At 41.5% G+C, this 21,002-nt stretch overlaps 1 protein-coding gene across 1 annotated transcript in view; it reads right to left on the bottom strand.

Annotated features, from left to right (window-relative positions):
- Positions 1-807: 807 nt before the first annotated feature.
- The window catches only part of LTK (leukocyte receptor tyrosine kinase), a 106,545-nt gene continuing 86,350 nt past the window's right edge, over positions 808-21,002 (bottom strand). Inside the window, exons 20-29 of the mRNA XM_072115705.1 lie at positions 17,977-18,163; positions 16,990-17,080; positions 13,957-14,021; positions 13,366-13,495; positions 10,885-10,982; positions 10,090-10,182; positions 9,693-9,794; positions 8,032-8,166; positions 5,487-5,577; positions 808-2,271 (exon numbers count right to left, since the gene is read on the bottom strand). Of these exons, the coding sequence (XP_071971806.1) occupies positions 1,888-2,271; positions 5,487-5,577; positions 8,032-8,166; positions 9,693-9,794; positions 10,090-10,182; positions 10,885-10,982; positions 13,366-13,495; positions 13,957-14,021; positions 16,990-17,080; positions 17,977-18,163 (1,376 nt within the window). The 3' untranslated portion in view covers positions 808-1,887. The remainder of the gene's footprint in view (positions 2,272-5,486; positions 5,578-8,031; positions 8,167-9,692; positions 9,795-10,089; positions 10,183-10,884; positions 10,983-13,365; positions 13,496-13,956; positions 14,022-16,989; positions 17,081-17,976; positions 18,164-21,002) is intronic.

Below are 21,002 nucleotides of genomic sequence, written 5' to 3'. Positions count from 1 at the left end.
AATGCAAGGTTACACTTAAATAATTTCAAGTAAGATGTAAGTTACCAGAAGTCTATGTACCGTATATACTCGAGTATTAGCCGACCCAAGTATAAGCCGAGGCCCCTAATTTTACCACAAAAATCTGGTAAAACCTATATTCTTTTTAACTCCAGTATTAGCCGAGTTTGTGTTTTCAGCACAACTACTCGAGCATATATGCTATATTGTATGTACGGTATGTTACCCATGTGACTAAAACTGTTAAAGCAAACGTCAACAAGCAAACAAACATGGTCTGTTGTCATCCATATGTAATGTATATGTAACTGTATCTGTACCCCAATCTGTATGAAACAAGATGCCTGAGCACTGTGTGCAAAATAATTTCCCTGCAGGGGATCATATCATATTGCATCATAAATTACATCTGAGCAATGCATGCAACAAGTTTCTCTATACAGGAGATGCCTTGAAGCTGTCATCACCAACAAAGGCTTTAGGATGGACTATTTAAAAAGGTTTTCAAACAAAGAAAAGTTATTCCCATGTACCTCCATCGGATCCCTCGTCGCTCCATCTGACTAATGGAGCAGACGGCCTTGAATGACCGTTCTGCTCCATTAATCTCTATGGAGCTGACGGAAATTGCCGAGCGCCGTGCTGATCGATCTCCATCACCTCCCTAAAGATGGCCATCTGCTCCATTAATCTGGTGGAGCGACAAGGGGTCCGACGGACTCCTCATTTTCGTGATCTGTGTGAGTCTCAACACTGAGATCCCCGCTGATCAGCAAGTTAGGCCCTATCCCATAGATAGGGCCTAACTTTTCTTTGTGGGAAAACCCCTTTATTTAATTTCAATGACCGTGTCATTTCTCGTTATTACAGCTCCTCTATGGCTTCATTGAGGATGTGGATTGGATGAGTCATTACCAAATAGTGAGAATTTAATGTCAATGGCACCTTTATAAATAAGTTTCTAAAATATAAAATTGGTGATATATTCAATATTTATTTCACCTGATGTAAGGCCCCATATACACGACCGTATGGTGGCCTGTGTCTCACCGCACCATAACCGAGCCAGGTGCCTCGCGAAGTATATTACATGTCCTATATTTTGGCATTTTTACGGCGCAACGCCTTGGTTTCAATGGAGAGGGAGTGGTGCGGAGCGCTCATCCCTCCTACACCCAGCTGTGTGCCAGTCCAGGCAAGTCAGAAATATGCAAGGCAGAAATAACATTTGGCATTGGAGGAAAACCCAAGGACTTCCATTATACTTATGATTTAGATGGAAATCTTTGTAGAATACTAGATAGCTTTCATCCAAAACAGCATCACAATCTGATCAGTGTCCACTGACATATAGTACAGTTTTGCAGCAACATTTGCCCCAGTTTTAAAATGTTTCTCCGTCCAGTGTTGCGTTGTGATTAATTCTTGATAATGTCAGTCCCATAAGAAGCAGGTGTCTTGTGTGAACGTGAAGCTCTATAGTTCTAAGCGTAAGCCTCTTTTTAATAGATGTAAGGATGGGAAATTGTTGACTCTCACCAGCAGAGTTTATGTGCAATCAAACCATTCAAATACAATAACCCAAAATAGGAATAAAAATATATATATATATCTAATATGACTACGAGGTGAGGTCTCTGACCAGTCTACTGGCTTCTGCTAAAGCCTTTGCAACTCTTTACAAATATATTTCACAGTGTTTCCTGGAAATGACTGAGGTTTCTCTCCTTACATCAATCCAATATATGTGAAAGTAGTTTCGGGGTGCAATGAGTTTTCTTTGGAAATGCTGAAAATTCTGGCTTGTGGAGGAACAGGTCCCACTGTCCCAAGGTTCATACCTGAGTCTTCACATCCTAGAAGGTACAGTAGGATGTCATAAGCAAGTCAACAGGTACTTTCCATTACCCAGGAACCGTAAGTTGGGTTCCACAGATTTTTAGATTTGTTCTTTAGTTTGTGTGACATTTGGGGTTTTGCCTCTGTTGAGTTTGCATTTGGCTGGGCCCACAAACCTTCCGTGGTTTCTGTAATACATGGTAAGCCTGGTGGTGAGATGTTCCAGCCCACTAAATTTTCAACTAGTAATTCCTGAGGAAGATCTCCAAGTTTATTTTCCATGGTCTGTGTGTCCAATAAAGATGAAAGAGACGTATTGCCTACAAGCGGTGCCATCCCATTACAACTGCTAGGTCTCATTATTGTACTTCCTTCATCTTCTGGAGGTGGGCCGCTTTCTACAGGGAGCTCGGTATTGATGACATCCGGATCCTGAAAAATGGAAACAAAAGTAATTCTTTCTCATAGTTCAACTCAGAAAGAGAAAACACAAAAGTTTTTATGTCATGGTAGTGTTTTGAAGTATCAACCCTCCATGAGGAATTGCATTGGTTATTTAAAAGGTGTTAAATTCTTACATGAGGCTATCATATTTTATCACTGCATTATATTTTGATTAAGAACATTCTGACTTTAAGACGGCTTGATAAATCTGCCCCAGTGTCTCACCGCAACATAACTGAGCCGTGCTGCAAAATATAGGACATGTCCCAGATTCTGACTTTTTACACCATAGCCGTTCGGCTGTTAACGGAGAGGTGAGGTCCTGCACCCAGTTGTATGCTCGCCCAGGAGAGCACATGTTTGTCAGATATGTCAGATATAACATTTTTCATTAGAGAAAAACCCAAAGACTTGCATTTCCATGATATTTATGATTTAGATAGAAATCTTTGTAGAATACTCAATAGCTTTCATCCACAACAGCATCACAATCTGATCCGTGTCCAATGAGATATAGTACAGTTTTACAGCAACATTTGCTCCAGTTTTAAAAGATTTCTCCATCCAGTGTTGCGTTAATTCATTCTTGATAATAATTTTGAGGTTTATAACCCTACCTTCTAAGAGACACATTTTAAAAAATCTCTTTTGTTGACTTGTTTCATTCTATAAGAGTTAGATTTTTAGTGGGGCATAGTGGTATTTTTGATGGCACAATTTCATTTCCTTATAATTGATTGGGATAGAAATATATAATTTTTGGGTTTCATTTTAAGTGTTCCCTTTGCAGTACAATTATCTGTTTTTATTATATACGGTATTATTCATTTATATATAACTATATCTTTTTTTTTATTCAACATGATAGTGATGAATTTTTTTTCCTATATTGTATAACTTAGAAACAAATAAAAAACTCAGAGGCAAAGAATCCCACCATCATAAAACCTGATTGGCTTTGTAAGGCCTAAGGCTGCTATGATGGCCTGTCAGCATCAGGGCCGCCGATAGGGCAGTACAACTGGTACTGCCCTATGGGGCCCGGACTCTAAGACACTAGGGGGGGGGGCCCGGCCGGTGGGGTAATATGCGGTAATCAGGGCCGCCGATAGGGCAGTACAACTGGTACTGCCCTATGGGGCCCGGACTCTAAGACACTAGGGGGGGGGGCCCGGCCGGTGGGGTAATATGCGGTAATAGTACGTCAAACTTCTGGCCCCGGCTCCTGAATGGAGCCGGGGCCAGAAGCTGCGGGTGTCGGCTATATATTATAGCCGACACCCTCCTCTAACACCCGCGATCGGAGATTTCTCCGATCGCGGGTGTTAACCCCTAACACGCCGCGGTCGCGCTGACCGCGGCGTGCTAGGGGCATTTAACAGGATTCGGACCCCCCCGCGGCGCTTACCGGGGGGGTCCCGCTGCTCTGATCGCAGCCCCGGGACTGCCGGTGCCCGGGGCTGCGCGATCTTCTTCCGGGTGCCGGGTCCGTGCCTCCTGGCAGGAACCGGCTGTGACACACTGAGCATGCGCAGCATGCTCAGTGTTTCACATAATACAGTGTAATACATCTGTATTACACTGTATTAGGTGAAGAATAGCTTGAACAAGTGATCAGTGGATCACTTGTTCAAGCTAACCTGTAAAAGTAAAGAAAAAAAAGTTAAAAACACTGAATAAACACAATTTTTAATAAAAATAATTAATTAAATAGAGTTAAAGTCCCCTAAACACAAACATTCCCTATACACATCTAATAAAGTAAAAATACCTGAAAATCACCAAAACCCCCCACATATTTGGTATCACCGCGTCCGTAACAATCTGTACAATAAGTCAGAAACATTATTGGACCCGTACGGTGAACGCCGTAAAAACAAAACCCGAAAAACTCGCCAAAAATATAAATTTTCATAAAATCCCTTTACAAAAATGTTCTAAAAAGTGATCAAAAAAAGTTATGTGCCCCAAAATGGTACCAATTGAAAGAACAACTCAACACGTAAAAAATAAGCCCTAAACTAGCTCTGTCAACCAAAAAATATTAAGGTTAAGTTCCCGAAAAGATGGCGATGCAGAAACAAATAAGATTTCCTCTGTATTAGTTTTTCTCCAGTAAAATTGTAAAAATAAATGAAAAACTATATAAATGAGGTATCACCGTAATCGTAGTGATCTATAGAATGAAAATATTATAGTATTTTTAGTGTATGGTGTACGACCCCCAAAATATACAAAAAAAAGAAACCCCAAATTGACAATTTTCTTTTCCTCCATACATTAAAGAGTTAATAAAATCTCATCGAAAAGCTATAGACCCACTTAAATGAAGTATTTGTAAAGTGCATCTCATGTCGCAAAAAATAAGCCCTTAAATGTCCAAATTGCCAAAAAAATAAAGATTGTATAGCCAATAAAAAGTGACAATGCATAATCTGCTCTGAATGGCGCAGCTCCCCCTCAATGCCCTGGCGTGTGCCCATACAGCAGGTTACCACCACATATGGGGTATTGTTATACGCGGGAGAGATGGGGGATCAAATTTTGAGGAGCGTTTTGGAATTTTATCCACTGAGAATTTGTACATTTTATGAAAAACACATTAATTTAGCCAAATAAAATGTAATTTCGAAATTGCATCCGATTTTGTTTTAACCCCTGTAAACCAATTAAAGGGTTAACAAACTTCATAAAAGTTGTTTTACGTACGTTGAGGGGTGTAGTTTCTATAATGGAGTAATTTATGGGGTTTTACTTTATTTAGGCCTCTCAAAGTGACTTGAAACCTGAGCAGGTCCCTCAATAGCAGGATTTAGCTTTTTTTATGAAAATGTGAAAAATTGCACGTGATGTTCAATAGTATGACTCCTATTGGCAATCTACCAGAAGAGTGTGCCTTGTCGTAGCAACAGGCCTCAAACCCTGTTTGTGAAAGGTCACTGCGGGGGGCAGGAGGCTTGTTCGGTTTTGGGGTGTGTTGGGGCCCAGACACTTTTGCTGTATGGGGCCCCGAATTTCCTGATGGCTGCCCTGGTCAGCATGCTACATAATCACACAATTTTTGGAGGGAACCCCCTAACTTTGAATTACCTCTCAGATGCCATGGCCACTTTTAATCATTGTATCTGAGGGGGATCTGATTGGTCTGTCCATAAGTCTCTACTTGTTCTGGAAACATCTGTCAGATCTAATTACATTCATACCTGTGTGCAGTAGCTTATTCTCTCCAGGATGGTAGAGAAGTTGGGCCGGTGTTCCGGTGTGTGCTGCCAGCACTGTGTCATTATTCGATAACTGAAATAGTTAAGTACATTTACATAAATGAATGGCATACTATTTCCAGATCTCATACTAACTACAATAGAAGGGACCACTGATCATCAAAAGGTTTTCAATCAAAAGTTTTTTTTTAGTATGGTTAGATAGTTCTAACCAAGCGAAGTAATGAAATCTATCACGTCCTACAGAGCCACTTTATATTACATATCATAAAATAAGAACAGAGTTTGATGAACACCAAAATCTTGGAATCCAATGAACATCCACATTGGTGGTGCAAGTCACCTTCTTAGCGTAAAAGCTATAGTTGAAAAGGCTCTATTATTTTCTCATAGACATAAAGTGGGGGAAATAAGTATTTAATCCCTGGCTGAAATTGCTGGCTTTCCTACCTACAAAGAATGGAGAGGTCTGTAGTTTTTATTGTAGGTACAATAATGTGAGAGGCAGAATGTAAATAAAATATCCAGAAAATCACATGATTCTTAAATAATTAATTAGCATTTTATTTTATGAAATAAGTATTTGATCCCCTACCAACGAGCAAGAATTTTGTCTCTCTCTGGGTGCATCCAAACGTTGCAGTTAAAACTGTATCACTATCAGTTATGATGTGGTTTTAGGTGCAGTTTTGTTAATTTAACAGGTAAAAGACATGTACAGATCGGGTGAATTTGATTTTGCAGTGGAAACCTGTTCCACAAATGGGATTAACCTGTTCAGTACAGGTCTTTAATCTGTTAAAATAACAAACGTAAACCACATCAAAACAGATTGCGATGCAGTTTTGACTGCAACGTGTGGACACACTCTCAGTTCTGTTATTATTATTATAATTCTGTTATTGTTATTATTTAAGAAGCTCCTCCTACTCTACACTCATTACCTGTATTATTTGTACCTGTTTAAACTTGTTTCCTGTGTAAAAGACTTCTTTCCACACACTACATCAATCACACTCCAATCTCTCCACAATTGCCAAGAACAAAGATCTGTCTAATTAATTACACCAGGGACATAACTGTAGACCTGCACAAGCCTTGGATGGGCTACAGGACAATAATCAGCAGCTTGGTGAGATAACCTTACCTCGTGGGGTAAGGATGTCAAATTCTGCCCCTTTTCATACAACCTCAGTTTCTCTAATGACTGATAAAATTTGAGTGAGCTCAAAGAAATCACACCAAGACAAAGTATGGTATAATATCTCAATCTCTGTGAAGTGATGCCATGAAGGCTAGGCAGATGTGAGATGCTTTATGTGCTTCACAAAGGATTATACATAACTTTTGTTGGGGCAGGACCTGGGCTTGGTTAGTTAAAGATAAAGAAGTAATGTCCATAGATTATTGGTTAGTAAATCATCACATGGGCATCGCAGAAACAAAAGATGTCTCTTTCCCTGGAATTGGTAGTATTGTAAATCAGTCCAAAGAGCCTTAGATTCTTTCACTGCACAGGAGTATGTTATCACACTGTTATCAGTCTTCAACCACAGTTGAGCGTCCTCTTAGTTTCAGCATTTAGCAAGCATATAAAAATAAAAGCATTTTCATTAAACATATAACAATACTTCACAAGATGATTCTGAAAAAGGTCTGGAATCTGCCCTGAACTAAACAGGAGGACCTGGTCAATGACCTGAAGACATTAGTCACACTCTGCACTATCATGGACTAAAATCATGCAGGGTTTGCAAGGTCCCCATACCTGTGCCATCACATGTCCTGTTTGAATTTCCCCCCTGACCATCTGCATGATCCAGAGGAGGCATGGGAGAAAGTCATGTGGTCAGGTGAGACCAAAAAAGAAATTATTAGTAACAACTTGATGGGTTTGGAGGAAGAAGAAGGATGAGTACAACCCTAAGAATATCATCCCAAACATGAAACATGGGGTTGGAGACAACATACTTTGGGGGTGGTTTTCCGCAAACGAGACAGGACGACTGCAACTTATTGAGGGGAGGATGAGTGGGGCCATGTATCAAAAGATTTTGGACAAAAACCTCCTTTTTTGTCCATTTAAGATTGGTTGTGGTTGGGTCTTCCAGTATGACAATGATCTGTATGCAGCATTTCAAGGTCCTAGAGTGGCCTAGCCAGTCTCCAGACCTGAACCCAATCAGAAATCTTTGGAGGAATGTTCCTCAGCGACAATCTTGAAAACTGAAAGATATGGAGAAGATCTGTGCAGAGGACTGAGCCAAATTCCCTGCTGCAGTGTGTGCAAACCTCTGTACTATTTAATGCAATAAAATGGCAATTAATTATTAAAAAATCATACAATGGGATTTTCTGGATTGATTTTAGATTCTGCCACTCACAGTTGAAGTGTACCTACAATAAAGATTACAGACCTTTCTATTCTTTGTAGGTTGGAAAATGTGCAAAATCGGCCTGGAATCAAACACTTATTTCCCCCACTGTTATTGAGAAAAAGTATACTCTATGTATATACTACACTTACACTGGTCCAGGGCAGTTCTTTGGGGGATCCATGCGTCCACCGCTTGTGACAAACTCCAGTACTTCTTGGTTAGTTTTGCATGGGTATGGCATGTAACCTAATGAAAAGATCTCCCAAAGCAACACGCCAAATGACCTATGGAAAAATAAAAAGGTAACTAATGTAGATAAATCTAATGTTATGCAGATGGGCAAAAATAGTATACATAGAGTGGTGGCCAAAAGTATTGGCACCACTGCAATTCTGTCATATAAAGTTTTTTTCCAAAAAATGATTGCAATCAGAAATTCTTTGGTATTATTATCTTCATTTAATTTGTCCTCAATGGAAAACCACAAAAAGAATCATCAAAAAGCCGAATAGGATATAATTCCACACCAAACATAAAAAAGGGGGTGGACAAAAGTATTGACACTGTTTGAAAAATCATGTGATGCTTCTCTAATCAGTGATGAGACCCCCACAGATCGAGAAAACAAGGGGTCCGATGGGGTCCCACGTACATCCACTGGACCCCTCGTTGCTCCGTCAGAGTAATAGAGCAGATGGCCGCGTATGACAGTTCTTCTCCGTTAATCTCTATGGAGCTGACGGAAATTGCTGAGCGCCGCGCTCACCGATCCCCCATCTCCGTCAGATCCATAGAGATTAACGGAGAAGAACTGTCATACGCGGCCGTCTGCTCTATTACTCTGATGGAGCGACAAGTGGTCCGACGGTCATTGAGACCTCCACTGATCAGCAAGTTAACTTCTGTTTCTGGGAAAACCTCTTTAAATGGTAGAACTGTAGCAGAACACCTGGGGGTCAGTAAACATAATTTTGGGGCCCAGAGCCCGGCAGCTGCTGCAAGGCAAATAAAATTATAGGATGTGTCACAGAGGCATAAATTCTCAGGATAAGGACATAGTCATACCACACATGGAATATTTTCTACTATTCTGGGCACTTATGTAAAGGAGAAACATAAGAGTGTCATTGCAAAACATAAGCTTTTATGATATTATAGATGATCTTCTGTTAAGGTCCATACATACTTTCTGTATCAATTTCTCACAGATTTCTAGATCTCTGCTTGCTGTACTTCTATAGAAGCTTCTATGTTGACTTCCAGTGGACAGAAATCTGCCCATGGTCACACAGGTGCACGGCTCGTTATATCACACAGCTCTGATTACTCTCTATGATACTAACAAGCCGTGCACCTGTGTGACCATGGTAAGATTTCTGTTCACAGAAGTAAAGATAGAAGCTTTCTATAGAAAGACAGCAAGCAGAAATCTAGAAAACTGTGAGAAATTGATACAGAAAGTATATTGAAAAATTGTATAACTTTTCATTTTTCAAACAATAACATTAATTTGCCGAAATGAGAATATCCCTTTAAGCCTCTTGCCCATGAGCAAATGCAGTCAGCGAAAATTGCTCCGTGCGCTGAAGGGATCTCCCGACCCCAACCTCTGATCACATGATTGAATTGACATGCGGAGTTCATTCCAGTAATTTAGGGTCAGGTTTTGAGATTCCTTCAGCTCATGGAGCGATTTTCACTGACTGCACTCGCTTGTGGGCAAGAGGCCTTATAGGAACCTACTTTAAATGTTGCAGTTACTATAACACTATTATAGTACTGCCATCAACATTTCTCCTTGTTATATTACCATGTATCAGTCTTAGAAGTGAAGATTCCCTCTAGGAAAGCCTCAGGTGGCATCCATTTTACAGGCAACATAGCCCTCCCTCCTTTACGGTAGTAGCTGGCTCTGCAAAATGGAAGAAAACAACTTACAAAATCTGCACAAACTTACAAAACCTTTATTGGGATAATCATAGTAGGAAAGGAAGCTATGCAATGTCCATCTCATGCAAAAGAAAAAACTAAATAATTTATTGTGAGGGTCAATATGATGTGTATTGATGTAGCTCAAATTAATCAATTCCATTTCTGTATGAAATGCTGCCAAGGACTTGTTCTCACTTTAGATTATACAGGTGAATAGTCAGACACCAGTGTGAGTTGTCAGAAACTATATAGACTGAATACATTGTGGCACTTACCGATATATGTCACGAGCCATTCCAAAGTCACCTATTTTTGCCACCCGTCCAGTACCGCTGTAGGTCAGAAGGCAATTTCTGGCTGCAATATCCCTAGTGAAAAAAATATCTTATATAGATCAACAATTTACTAATTGCATTTAGCTATTGCCTTACGTATGCCTTATATTTGCAAACAATATATCATTTACTAAGGGTCGCGCTGCTCACTTTCGTCGGATTGTGCGCCTTTTTTGTGGATTACGCGGCTTGAACAGGCATTTAGCAAGTGTCTGCGCTGGGATTTTGATTCACATGATCTAGCTGTGTTGGATTCTATGCGACACAAATTGGGGGGCGTGCCGCCGGATGATCCGACTGATCTGGACTGAGCACAGGATTTAATTGTGTCGCAGGCCCATGCACTTACATGTACCACTAAAAAAATGGTGAGCTCTGTTGGACCTGAGCGGGGAAGCGACACATGCAGGATATCGAGTGCACAGTCTTAGTGAATCACGGCACACTGCATGATCGTCAGACAATGCACTTTCGATGAACTACAGCATGAAGGTAAGTAAATTTGCCCCATTTGCCTCTGCAGGAACTGGAGCACTTTATTTACTTCTATGGGACAGATGCTGTGTAGGGAGAGTGGCATGACGGCTGAAGGGGATTTTGGACTACTTTTTCTTCCTTCCATATCTAAGAATAAGGCAAAGCTGGAGCCTCCACTTATCCTAAACCTAATTTTATCAATTGGTTTTATCTGCATTTACCACATTACAATGTCATCTAGTTCTGTTCACTTGATACCTGTGAATGAAGTGATTCTCTTCTAGGTACTTGCATCCACAGGCTATATCTCTGGCCATATTGAGCAGGTCAGTCATGGTTAAGGATGTTGGCTGATTCTGAGAAAAGAAAAAAATGGATAAACTAACAGAGAAACAAAATATAAAATACAATAACTGTGGAAACACTTGCTTTCTTAAAGGAAATCTCTGCGAAACTTCCCATACTATGTTGTGTATCAGTATTAGTCTGTTCTGAGTTCTTTATACCCAGACCTCCTTTTAAGCAGGACTGTGGAGACTTGATAAAATGGACCAACTCCGACTTCACAAACATAATAAATAAAAAGAATTTACGTTTCTTTTGTCTGGAAATATCTGTTCTAGTCCTGATCTAAGGATTTAGACCAGGGGTGAGCAACATTTATTGGTTCAATGGCCACCCTGTCATACTGCTCAACTTGGGCCACATCAGTAACCAGCGCCCTAGATGCACCAACAACCTCAATACAGCACAAAGTGCTATACCAGAAATTATAAATACCACAGTACATGAACCAAATACAGGCAGTCCCCGGGTTACATACAAGATAGGGTCCATTAGTTTGTTCTTAAGTTGAATTTGTATGTAAGTTGAAACTGTATATTTTATAATTGGCGATCCAGACAAAAAATTTTTTGGCCCAGTGACAATTGGAGTTTAAACATTTTTTGCTGTAATGGGACCAAGGATTATCAATAAAGCTTCATTACAGAAACCTTACAGCTGATCATTACAGTTTGGGAATATAGTAACATCGGGAGAGCTTCACCAGAGGTCACAGTGAACAGAGGGATCCGTCTTTAACTAGGGGTCATCTGTAAGTCGGTTGTCCTTAAGTAGGGGACTGGCTGTACTGCATTCAGAGCATACATCATAGCAGGCATAGATTACTGGAGTTTCCCATAGCAGACAAATACTGGAGACTCCAAAGCAGATAATACTGAAGACCCCATAGCAGACTAACAATACTGGAGACCTCCTGAGCAGACAAATACTGAAGACCCCCAGAACAGACAATAATACTGAAGAGCCCCACAAAATAAAACTAATAATACTGGAGAATCCCAGTGCAGACAATAATACTGGACCCCATAAAAGACAACACTGGAGACAACTAGAGAATAAATCTAATAATACTGGAGACCCCAGAGGAGACAAGCAGAATAAATCCTCTTCTCCTGCCTACTCCATCATACAGATTCTTCTCTCCTCCATGTGCCATCTGCTCTGTGTCCTTTGCTGGTTGTATGTGGTGCTATCAGAACAAGCTGGCAAGTGCTAGGCATTTCTTGGTCCTGTGGGTCCTGACCTTGATGCAGGAGTCAGGACACAGAATGGAGTGGCAGGATAGGACCCAGAAGCAGTAAGTATTTTCTAGCTGAACTTACCACTTCCCGGCATCAATGAACGTTTCCATCAATTATGTTACAACAGTTATGGAAGCACTCATTGGACTCTGACTGTCAGCAGGATGAGGACTGCTCATCATGGCTTAAAAGGCTGCATGTGGCCTGTCGGCTTGGCGTGTGCAACCCTGATCTCCCTTTTAGTTGAGATGAATGTGGCTGCACTTTGTCACGGGTGTCCCTGCGATCCATGTCTCAGATCGCAGGCACACCCGTGCCCCTCTCTGTGGTGGTGCCCCGTTAACAGTGAACTCACCTCTCCTCGTTCCTGCTCCCTTCCCCACTGGCCAACGCGCCTGTCCCCACTCCCTAGTGCACGCAAGCTGGCACTTGCAGATTTAAAGGGCACTTTCGGGTTTCCTTAAAGGCCGGCCTCTCCCAGCAACCCCCACCGGATCTTAGAGCTTCATGCCTATGAGAAAGCTACCCTCTGTGATTGCTCCTTACCTTCTGACCTCCCTTTGTGACCTCGGACCTAATCCTGACTTTGCTCCTTCGATGCTAGCCTTGACCTCCTGCTTTGTCCCTGACCTCACATCATTGCTGCCAGCCCTGATCATCTGCCTGCTCTAGACCACAAGACTGCCCAGTGATTCTGTACCTCAACCTTGGCTGCCACCGCAGGCAAGCCGCACCTGTGGAAAGACCTGGTGGTTTCCTGCCGCAGCAAGACCATCCTACATTGCGGCGGGCTCTGGTGAAGACCGGGTGCCACTTAGATTCCAGTCCCAGGTGTCGACTTGTGTCATCGCCCGCGGTGGTCCTGACGCCCTTTATGTATGTGCTCAGGAGTGAAGCCCCTCTTCTTTAGATTAGAATAACAAGGAGCTGGGAAGGAATGCCCGCATATATCTCAAACACTGCTAACGTAACCAGGAAAACAGGACTTTGGAGTCGGTGACCATTTTGGTGGAGCCGGAGTTGAAGTTCGGGAAATTGAGTAGTCAGAGTTGGAGTTGGAGGTTTGGCCCTGCTTGTAAGGATTTCAGCATATTTACAACCTTGTGAGTAAAGCAATTACAATGCTTGCCTTAAAGACAGATAAAAACCTTACCACCAGTGGGCGATTCTGCCTGAGGAAGGTCTTCATATCTCCACCAGACATAAGCTCCAGTAGGATGAAGCGGGGTAGGGTCTGCAGGCTTACTCCAATACAACGTACAATATTCTGATGACTGAATTTACTGTGAGAAGATAAGAGGAAAACGCTATCAGGATTTGGTTTGCTGCACTGGTTTTACTTTACAGAAACAATTAGTAAGACATAATAGAATTATAATTTATTTTTTACAAAAAAAATGGGGGGGGGGGGATTCATTAAGAAGTTTTGAACACCAGTCTTAAAGACCCCCTACTGGCTGTTCGGCACCCATATCTACTAGAGACGCCGGCTTCTTAGTAAATAGGGTCGCAAACTCCACCAGTTCGGACCTAAGACCACACCTTTAAAGTTTTATGTGCAATCTGTCTGTGATTTCAATCAATGGTCAATGGGTAGTTAGTTACTGTATGTAAAACCCTATTTAATGTCATCAGTTGTTGTGCAGTTATTTACACACTAGATGGCGCTCAATAATCAATAGAAATCAATACTATGCTCCTATCACCCATCCTGTCCACCAGGGTCCATCCGATTCTTTGTTACCTGATTATAAGTGCTTCCATAAGAAAATCCATTTCATCCTGCTCAGAGCAAATTTCTGGTAGAGTCTACAAGAAAAAAGAAAATCGTACTATAACGCCATACAAAAAATATTTTATTTATGAGGTCCACGAAATGTATATTTTAGGGTGATGAATTTCTCATCAGATACTATTATCAGTATACTAGTAACGTGTAATGCAGGACCTCCCATTGATTTTGCATTATCAGCAAAATAGAGGATCAAGAATTAGCTCAGTGGTCAAATAAATAGCATTGGAGGTACAAGATATACTGTTATGGAACCTATTCCTGCAAACAACTAATTGGGGGTCATTTATCTTTAATTTTCTTCCTGTTTTCTCTGTCCTTTTTCAATTTTGCGCCTTTTTGGGGACATTTTGAAACGTTTGTTTTTTGCCAGTAAAACACATTTATCCTTTATTCCAGATGTGCTAAATGTCGCCAATGAAATTTATCATTTCAAATTGTCTCAAATTTGCAACATTTTTTGGTGCAAAAGCTCCAGACTAAACCATACTTAAGGAAAACTTAGAAAATGGAAAAAAAGTTACCTCCAACATTTGTGCAACATTTTTGCGACATTTGTAAAGAAATGTCTCAAAAAGAGATGTTCAAAAAATCCCCCATTTAACACAAGGAAAAAGTGAGATTGATAAATTACAAAAGAATCAGATGGAAAAACGACAACAGAGATAAAAGAAATGACCCCCACAGTGTCAAAAATAGTAACATAACATCCTAAGTTGAAAGGAGAGCTTCGAAATATACACTCATTGTCAAGAAACTCCCTTAGTTCACCCCTCAGTTAGGTCTCTGTGTGTCACCACAAGCCTCCATACTCAAACCCAACTGATGTCAGACCCTAAGTCTTTAGGCGTCCAGGTTTCTCTATCACAACACCACTGCACTAGAAGGCAACGCTGGATGACTCTTTTTATCTGGCTGATCTATTACTTGTGTCAATGAATGGAAGTTGTGGTGACATTCTGGGTGGGGGGTGACCAAAAATCACATGCTTTCTACACAATGCAGAACGCACATCCTAACCCAATTTGCTGTTGAGCAAAACCATATCTACGTCCTGCCAGTAGGAAATACGCTTTGATGGTCATTAGTGAATTGTAGTTGTTTGTCTGCAGAATAGAAGCTGCAGTCAGATTGTCCGGTTTAGTGACCTTTTCTATAATGGTTTGATTTGTTCTACACAGGCCAATTACGTGTCACATGAAAAGAGTCTGACTGCAAGAGGACACATGACTTGATAAGATCGCCAAAAATCAGAAGGCTTTAGCCATGTTCCTACCAAATATCACAAATAAGAAACCGATGACCAAATGGAGGCAGGATAGAAAATACTGAAAAGTCTGTGTATCTAGATGGTAATGATGATACTGGGTAATCACTGCACATCTGCCATTTGTGAGACAATATCAATGTGATGTCTGAGATCTCTTACTAGAAAGGCCACTTCACAGCAGTGGGTGCATAGTAGGCAGTAGACGGCATAGCAAAGATAAAAATCGGGACCTTCTTAAGATGCTTCTTAAGAATATCACACTGTTAACTATCTACAATGGTAGTTGTTTTTTTTGATAATTTACATTTTATTAAAGTTTTTGTTGTACAACAAAGAGCAAGCACTAAATACAGTAGTCCTAAGAACCAAAACATTGAAGGACATGTATTATCGTATCTGCGCCTAAAAAAATGCCGGGATCTTTAGTTTTTTGGGCACAGAATTGTTGCGGATCATTTATAATGAGTTTGTGGCAGAAAGAACAGATGTTTCCAACTATCCCGACTCCTCTGTCTTTTTTTTGGTGCAAGTGGGCGTGGCCTAACTTTTCCACGTTATTCGTCACATGTATTTTGTCGGCATTTTTAGGCGCAATTTTTGGCACACAATAGACCAGGAAAAAAATGGTCAGAGAGCAAAATTAAGACGCAGTCCGTGTTAGCTTTTGGCGCACATATCAATGATGTCAGCATTTTTATGGAGCACGACTGATTATTACCGTCTACCCATTATTTACTTACAGCCGTGCGCCACCTTAAAACATCGGGCTGTACTTTCTGGAGACTGATCTCTGATGCCGACAGTCGTGCTTGCGCAAGAATTAGTAAATCCCCCCCATTGGTTCGAACTGCAGTAATAAATGTGGCGCACAATCCGAATTGGCACGGAAACACCCCTTGTGGTGCAGAATTTTGTGGTGCGGTGGACACAGTACAGCCGCAACACAATACTGAAGAAAAAAAAACACTTCATAAATTCTTATACAAGCAGTTTGCACGTTCTCTCAAGTGCTAAGTCAGACAGAAAACTGGTGCAAACACTTTAATAAATGTGGGCCAGAGTTGGAAATTTGAACTGCATATAAAGATCCTGTTCCTTTAACATGAAAACAAAACCAGCCTCTAAACTTGACTCATCTAAAGAAAAATATTCTATGTTCATTTTCAAATGACTTTGGAGGAAAATTAAAATTTTTAAATATAAATGGGTGAGATTTCATGTAAAAAGGGAATTCTGGAAAGGACATTTTATACCCTATCTGGGGGGCTAGTAGGGTAACTCTAGTGATCAGATGGTTCGCAACAACCTGTGTTTACAGAGCGTCACCGCCCAGCTCCTGACTGGTAGTAGTGTTTACGGGTCTATCGCCTCCTAACAGATATCGAAGCATCATGGGTATTACAGCGCTGGGTGGCCTTAAAGGGAATAAGGTCAGTAAGTCTAATGTTATTTTTGGGCCATCGAGGCAAACATTGAGATGAATTAGTATGTTTGCATTCATTGTGATGTTCCCAGGGTTATTTACTGTTCTAAACTTAAGTAAAATTATATCTCTGTACAACATACAAGTAAATTTTAGGATTGGATTTTATAACACTATCAATCAACTTATTATAGTTGCCAGCCTTTCTATTGTAAATGCTAAAAATGTACAATAGGAAGTTACGTCATACATGAAACTATGATAAAATAAAAAGTAGACTGATATAAATTACCTTGATAGCCACTTGCAGAGGATTGGGGTCTCCTGAAATTCCAACCACTAACCCTTCATAAACTTCACCAAAAGCCCCGTGACCTAGGGCCCTAGAAAGAAGAAAAGAAAGGCATTATATGTGATGTTATGCAGCAGAATTCTGTACATGGACATGATGGGGGAAATTTATCAAATGACAGCGACCACGTTCCTCCGCCAGATACATGAAGAGGCTTAGGTCACTTGAGGTATCCGTCATGCACAGTGGCCTCCAGTAAAATCTACCTGCAAACTTTTTTCAAAATTACGTGCTGGCAGCGGCGCCCCTCTACGGCTATGTGGGCGTGGAAGGGGTGTAGTCGCTGTAAGTATCATAAATTCTTGCACCGTGCAAGAATTTTTGATTCTTAAACTGCTTCCATGCCAGAAAACTGCAGTGATAGATCTCCCCCAAAGTAACTGTGGTTCTAGGGTTTGTTACACAATTTGATAACTGCAGAGTAACTGAGATGTGTCCACCCACATTACTGGACACATTTAATACTCACTGGATGTAATAAGTTAGAACTTGAAAGGTGCTGGGAATTGGAACAATGGCCCACATTTGTCACAAGTAGCGCCGTTTGCCTGACTAATGTGCAGAGTGCGCCAGATTATTGAATACTGGCACACGGTCTTCATTAATATGGGGCACCCTGCAGAGGTGTGCACCAATTTATTTTTGGTACACCTTTAACATAGAGCTTGCAACACAATTCTGTTGAGTAATAAATGTGGTGCATGGTTCGACTCAGCACCCGGTCGCCCCCTTTTGTGGAGTGACGGACACAGTGCAGATTCATGACAGAATTGGCGCAAACACTTTATAAATACATGTACAAGCAGTTTGCACGTTCTCTTCAGTTCAAAAGTCAGACAGAAAACTGGCGCAAACACTTTAATAAATGTGGCCCGATGTGTGAGTTTCTTCGATATTTCTTTTTATGTTGCTGAAGTCCTATAGTACCTGAGTAAGGTGATATTTTTCCTGGGAACTTCCTTTAATTCACTTAAACCAGCTCCTTTTCCAGCAAAGCAGTAGTTAGGGTTGTAATCCGTCATGATAATGGAGCTCCGGATCTTACTAAGTTTATACTCGGTGCTCTGTAGTCTCACCCGGGCTCCCTCTAGCTGCTTCTTCTTACGGTGGTAAACTGAAAGACAAGAGAATTGAAGGATACTCAAGGTTAATAACAATCAAATATGTCACCACAACTTTGGTGTAAGAAACTAAGTGAACTTAGTGTAACAACATACATTGTTTAACTCCTTTCCGCTTGTGCCCTTTTTTGTGGAGTAGAGTTTAGGAGGTGATTTTTATTGGAACAAGTGGTGACGTTTCGGTGTAATACACCTTTCTCAGGCTTGAGAAAGGTGTATTACACCGAAACGTCGCCACTTGTTCCAATAAAAATCACCTTCGTTTGATTTGAACCTTGGAGTGCTGCCTGCCACTTCCATTTATATACAAGTAAGGACCTGGCCAAGATCCTTGGGGGGAGCTGCACCTCCTTCTGAGGAGTTGTTCTACTGTGCTGACTTGAATTTTGCTTGTCTTATTTATACTCACCGGCCACTTTATTAGGTACACCTGTCCAACTGCTCGTTAACACTTAATTTCTAATCAGCCAATCACATGGCGGCAACTCGGTGCATTTAGGCATGTAGACATGGTCAAGACAATCTCCTGCAGTTCAAACCGAGCATCAGTATGGGGAAGAAAGGTGATTTGAGTGCCTTTGAACGTGGCATGGTTGTTGGTGCCAGAAGGGCTGGTCTGAGTATTTCAGAAACTGCTGATCTACTGGGATTTTCACGCACAACCATCTCTAGGGTTTACAGAGAATGGTCCGGAAAAGAAAAAACATCCAGTGAGCGGCAGTTCTGTGGGCGGAAATGCCTTGTTGATGCCAGAGGTCAGAGGAGAATGGGCAGACTGGTTCGAGCTGATAGAAAGGCAATAGTGACTCAAATCGCCACCCGTTACAACCAAGGTAGGCAGAAGAGTATGTCTGAATGCCCATACATCGAACTTTGAGGCAGATGGGCTACAGCAGCAGAAGACCACACCGGGTGCCACTCCTTTCAGCTAAGAACAGGAAACTGAGGCTACAATTTGCACAAGCTCATCGAAATTGGACAGTAGAAGATTGGAAAAACGTTGCCTGGTCTGATGAGTCTCGATTTCTGCTGCAACATTTGGATGGTAGGGTTAGAATTTGGCGTCAACAATATGAAAGCATGGAGCCATCCTGCCTTGTATCAACGGTTCAGGCTGGTGGTGGTGTCATGGTGTGGGGAATATTTTCTTGGCACTCTTTGGGCCCCTTGGTACCAATTGAGCATCGTTGTAACGCCACAGCCTACCTGAGTTTTGTTGCTGACCATGTCCATCCCTTTATGACCACAATGTACCCAACATCTGATGGCTACTTTCAGCAGGGTAATGCGCCATGTCATAAAGCTGGAATCATCTCAGACTGGTTTCTTGAACATGACAATGAGTTCACTGTACTCAAATGACCTCCACAGTCACAAGATCTCAATCCAATAGAGCATCTTTGGGATGTGGTGGAACGGGAGATTCGCATCATGGATGTGCAGCCGACAAATCTGCGGCAACTGTGTGATGCCATCATGTCAATATGGACCAAAATCTCTGAGGAGCTTCCAGCACCTTGTCGAATCTATGCCACGAAGAATTGAGGCAGTTCTGAAGGCAAAAGGGGGTCTAACCCGTTACTAGCATGGTGTACCTAATAAAGTGGCTGGTGAGTGTATATAGTTAAAAATATTTTTTTTTACTATTTTTCAGACCCCCTAGTGTACTTTAACCCTAGGGGACAATGCCTGGAGTATCAAGACTCCAGGCTGTCTTGGCGATGGGGATTGTGTGTATGGGATTGAGCAATCCTGTGGTGTTAAATGAGCCCATCCATGCTTAAGCTGTTAGACTGTCCCTACTCCCACTGTGCTCCTTCAATACTTCCCCCCTCCCTTTGCTCTTACAGCCTATAAACAACATGGGAATCTGAATGCAATGCCCCAGGAGCCCTTCTGGTTCCCCAATTTATTATGCTTCATTTTGATGGTAGATTTACTTTAATTATCCTTATTCATTTGTGTGACACTGAATCTATGTTTACCACTACTGTTACATCTGTATCAGTGCTGTCCTCAATTCGTACTGTTACTCTGAGGAGACGCTGAATTTCTAGCTGTCGCTTTAGTTGGCAGTCTGAGAAGTGCTTTAGTGGAGGGACTGCTGAGTCTGTAACGTCAGCTCTCTGTAAGCTTTGTTCTGGACCAGCAATGGTTAACATGCCCTGACTCTCCAAGCTCTGCTCCTTTCACCTAGAGCACAGTTCCTACTCATAAATGTCCATTGCTGGTTAAAGTCTTCTTTTCCTGCTCTGCTGTTCACGCTATATTTGCTACTCCTGTACTTGGTTTCCAAATCTTGACATTCGTTCCTTGACCATTCTTTGAATTAGCGATTTCGCCTTGTTAGCTATCTCTTGTGTGTTATTTGTTTCCGCACTTAGGCATAGGAAGGGATTGTCTTCATGTTTCTCCCATATTGCCTTCGATACACTGAGGCAAGCAGGCAGTGCTGTTGGTGGGCTGGAGATTTAGGGTTCAGTGTCTTGTTTATCATTCCAGGGACCTCATTTTCACTAAAGACAGATTGCAGAAGCCAATTACACCTGCAGGGAAAAAAAGGATTTGCATTACAATATACATGTGTGTTATAACTTACATTGCGCCCTGACAAAATCCTCGGTGTAGTCACAGGGGTCGGGCTTTGGTTTGGATGCATTTCAAAAAGCAACATGTGACTTGTCTGTGTTACTCACTCCTCAGCTATTGGCCCCCATCTTTGTGCTGCTCCAGCTCCTCCTCCTGCTCCTTCACAGAGCTATCAGTCTGCTGAGCTGACATCAGTGGGGGAGGGAGGAGCTGTACATGAGCACAAAGATGGAGGCAGCCTAC

This window comes from Engystomops pustulosus, chromosome 7 (assembly GCF_040894005.1).
Source record: "Engystomops pustulosus chromosome 7, aEngPut4.maternal, whole genome shotgun sequence".
Lineage (NCBI taxonomy): Eukaryota > Metazoa > Chordata > Amphibia > Anura > Leptodactylidae > Engystomops > Engystomops pustulosus.
Note: the sequence above shows the minus strand (reverse complement) of the source record. Positions and strands in the feature narration are given on the sequence as shown.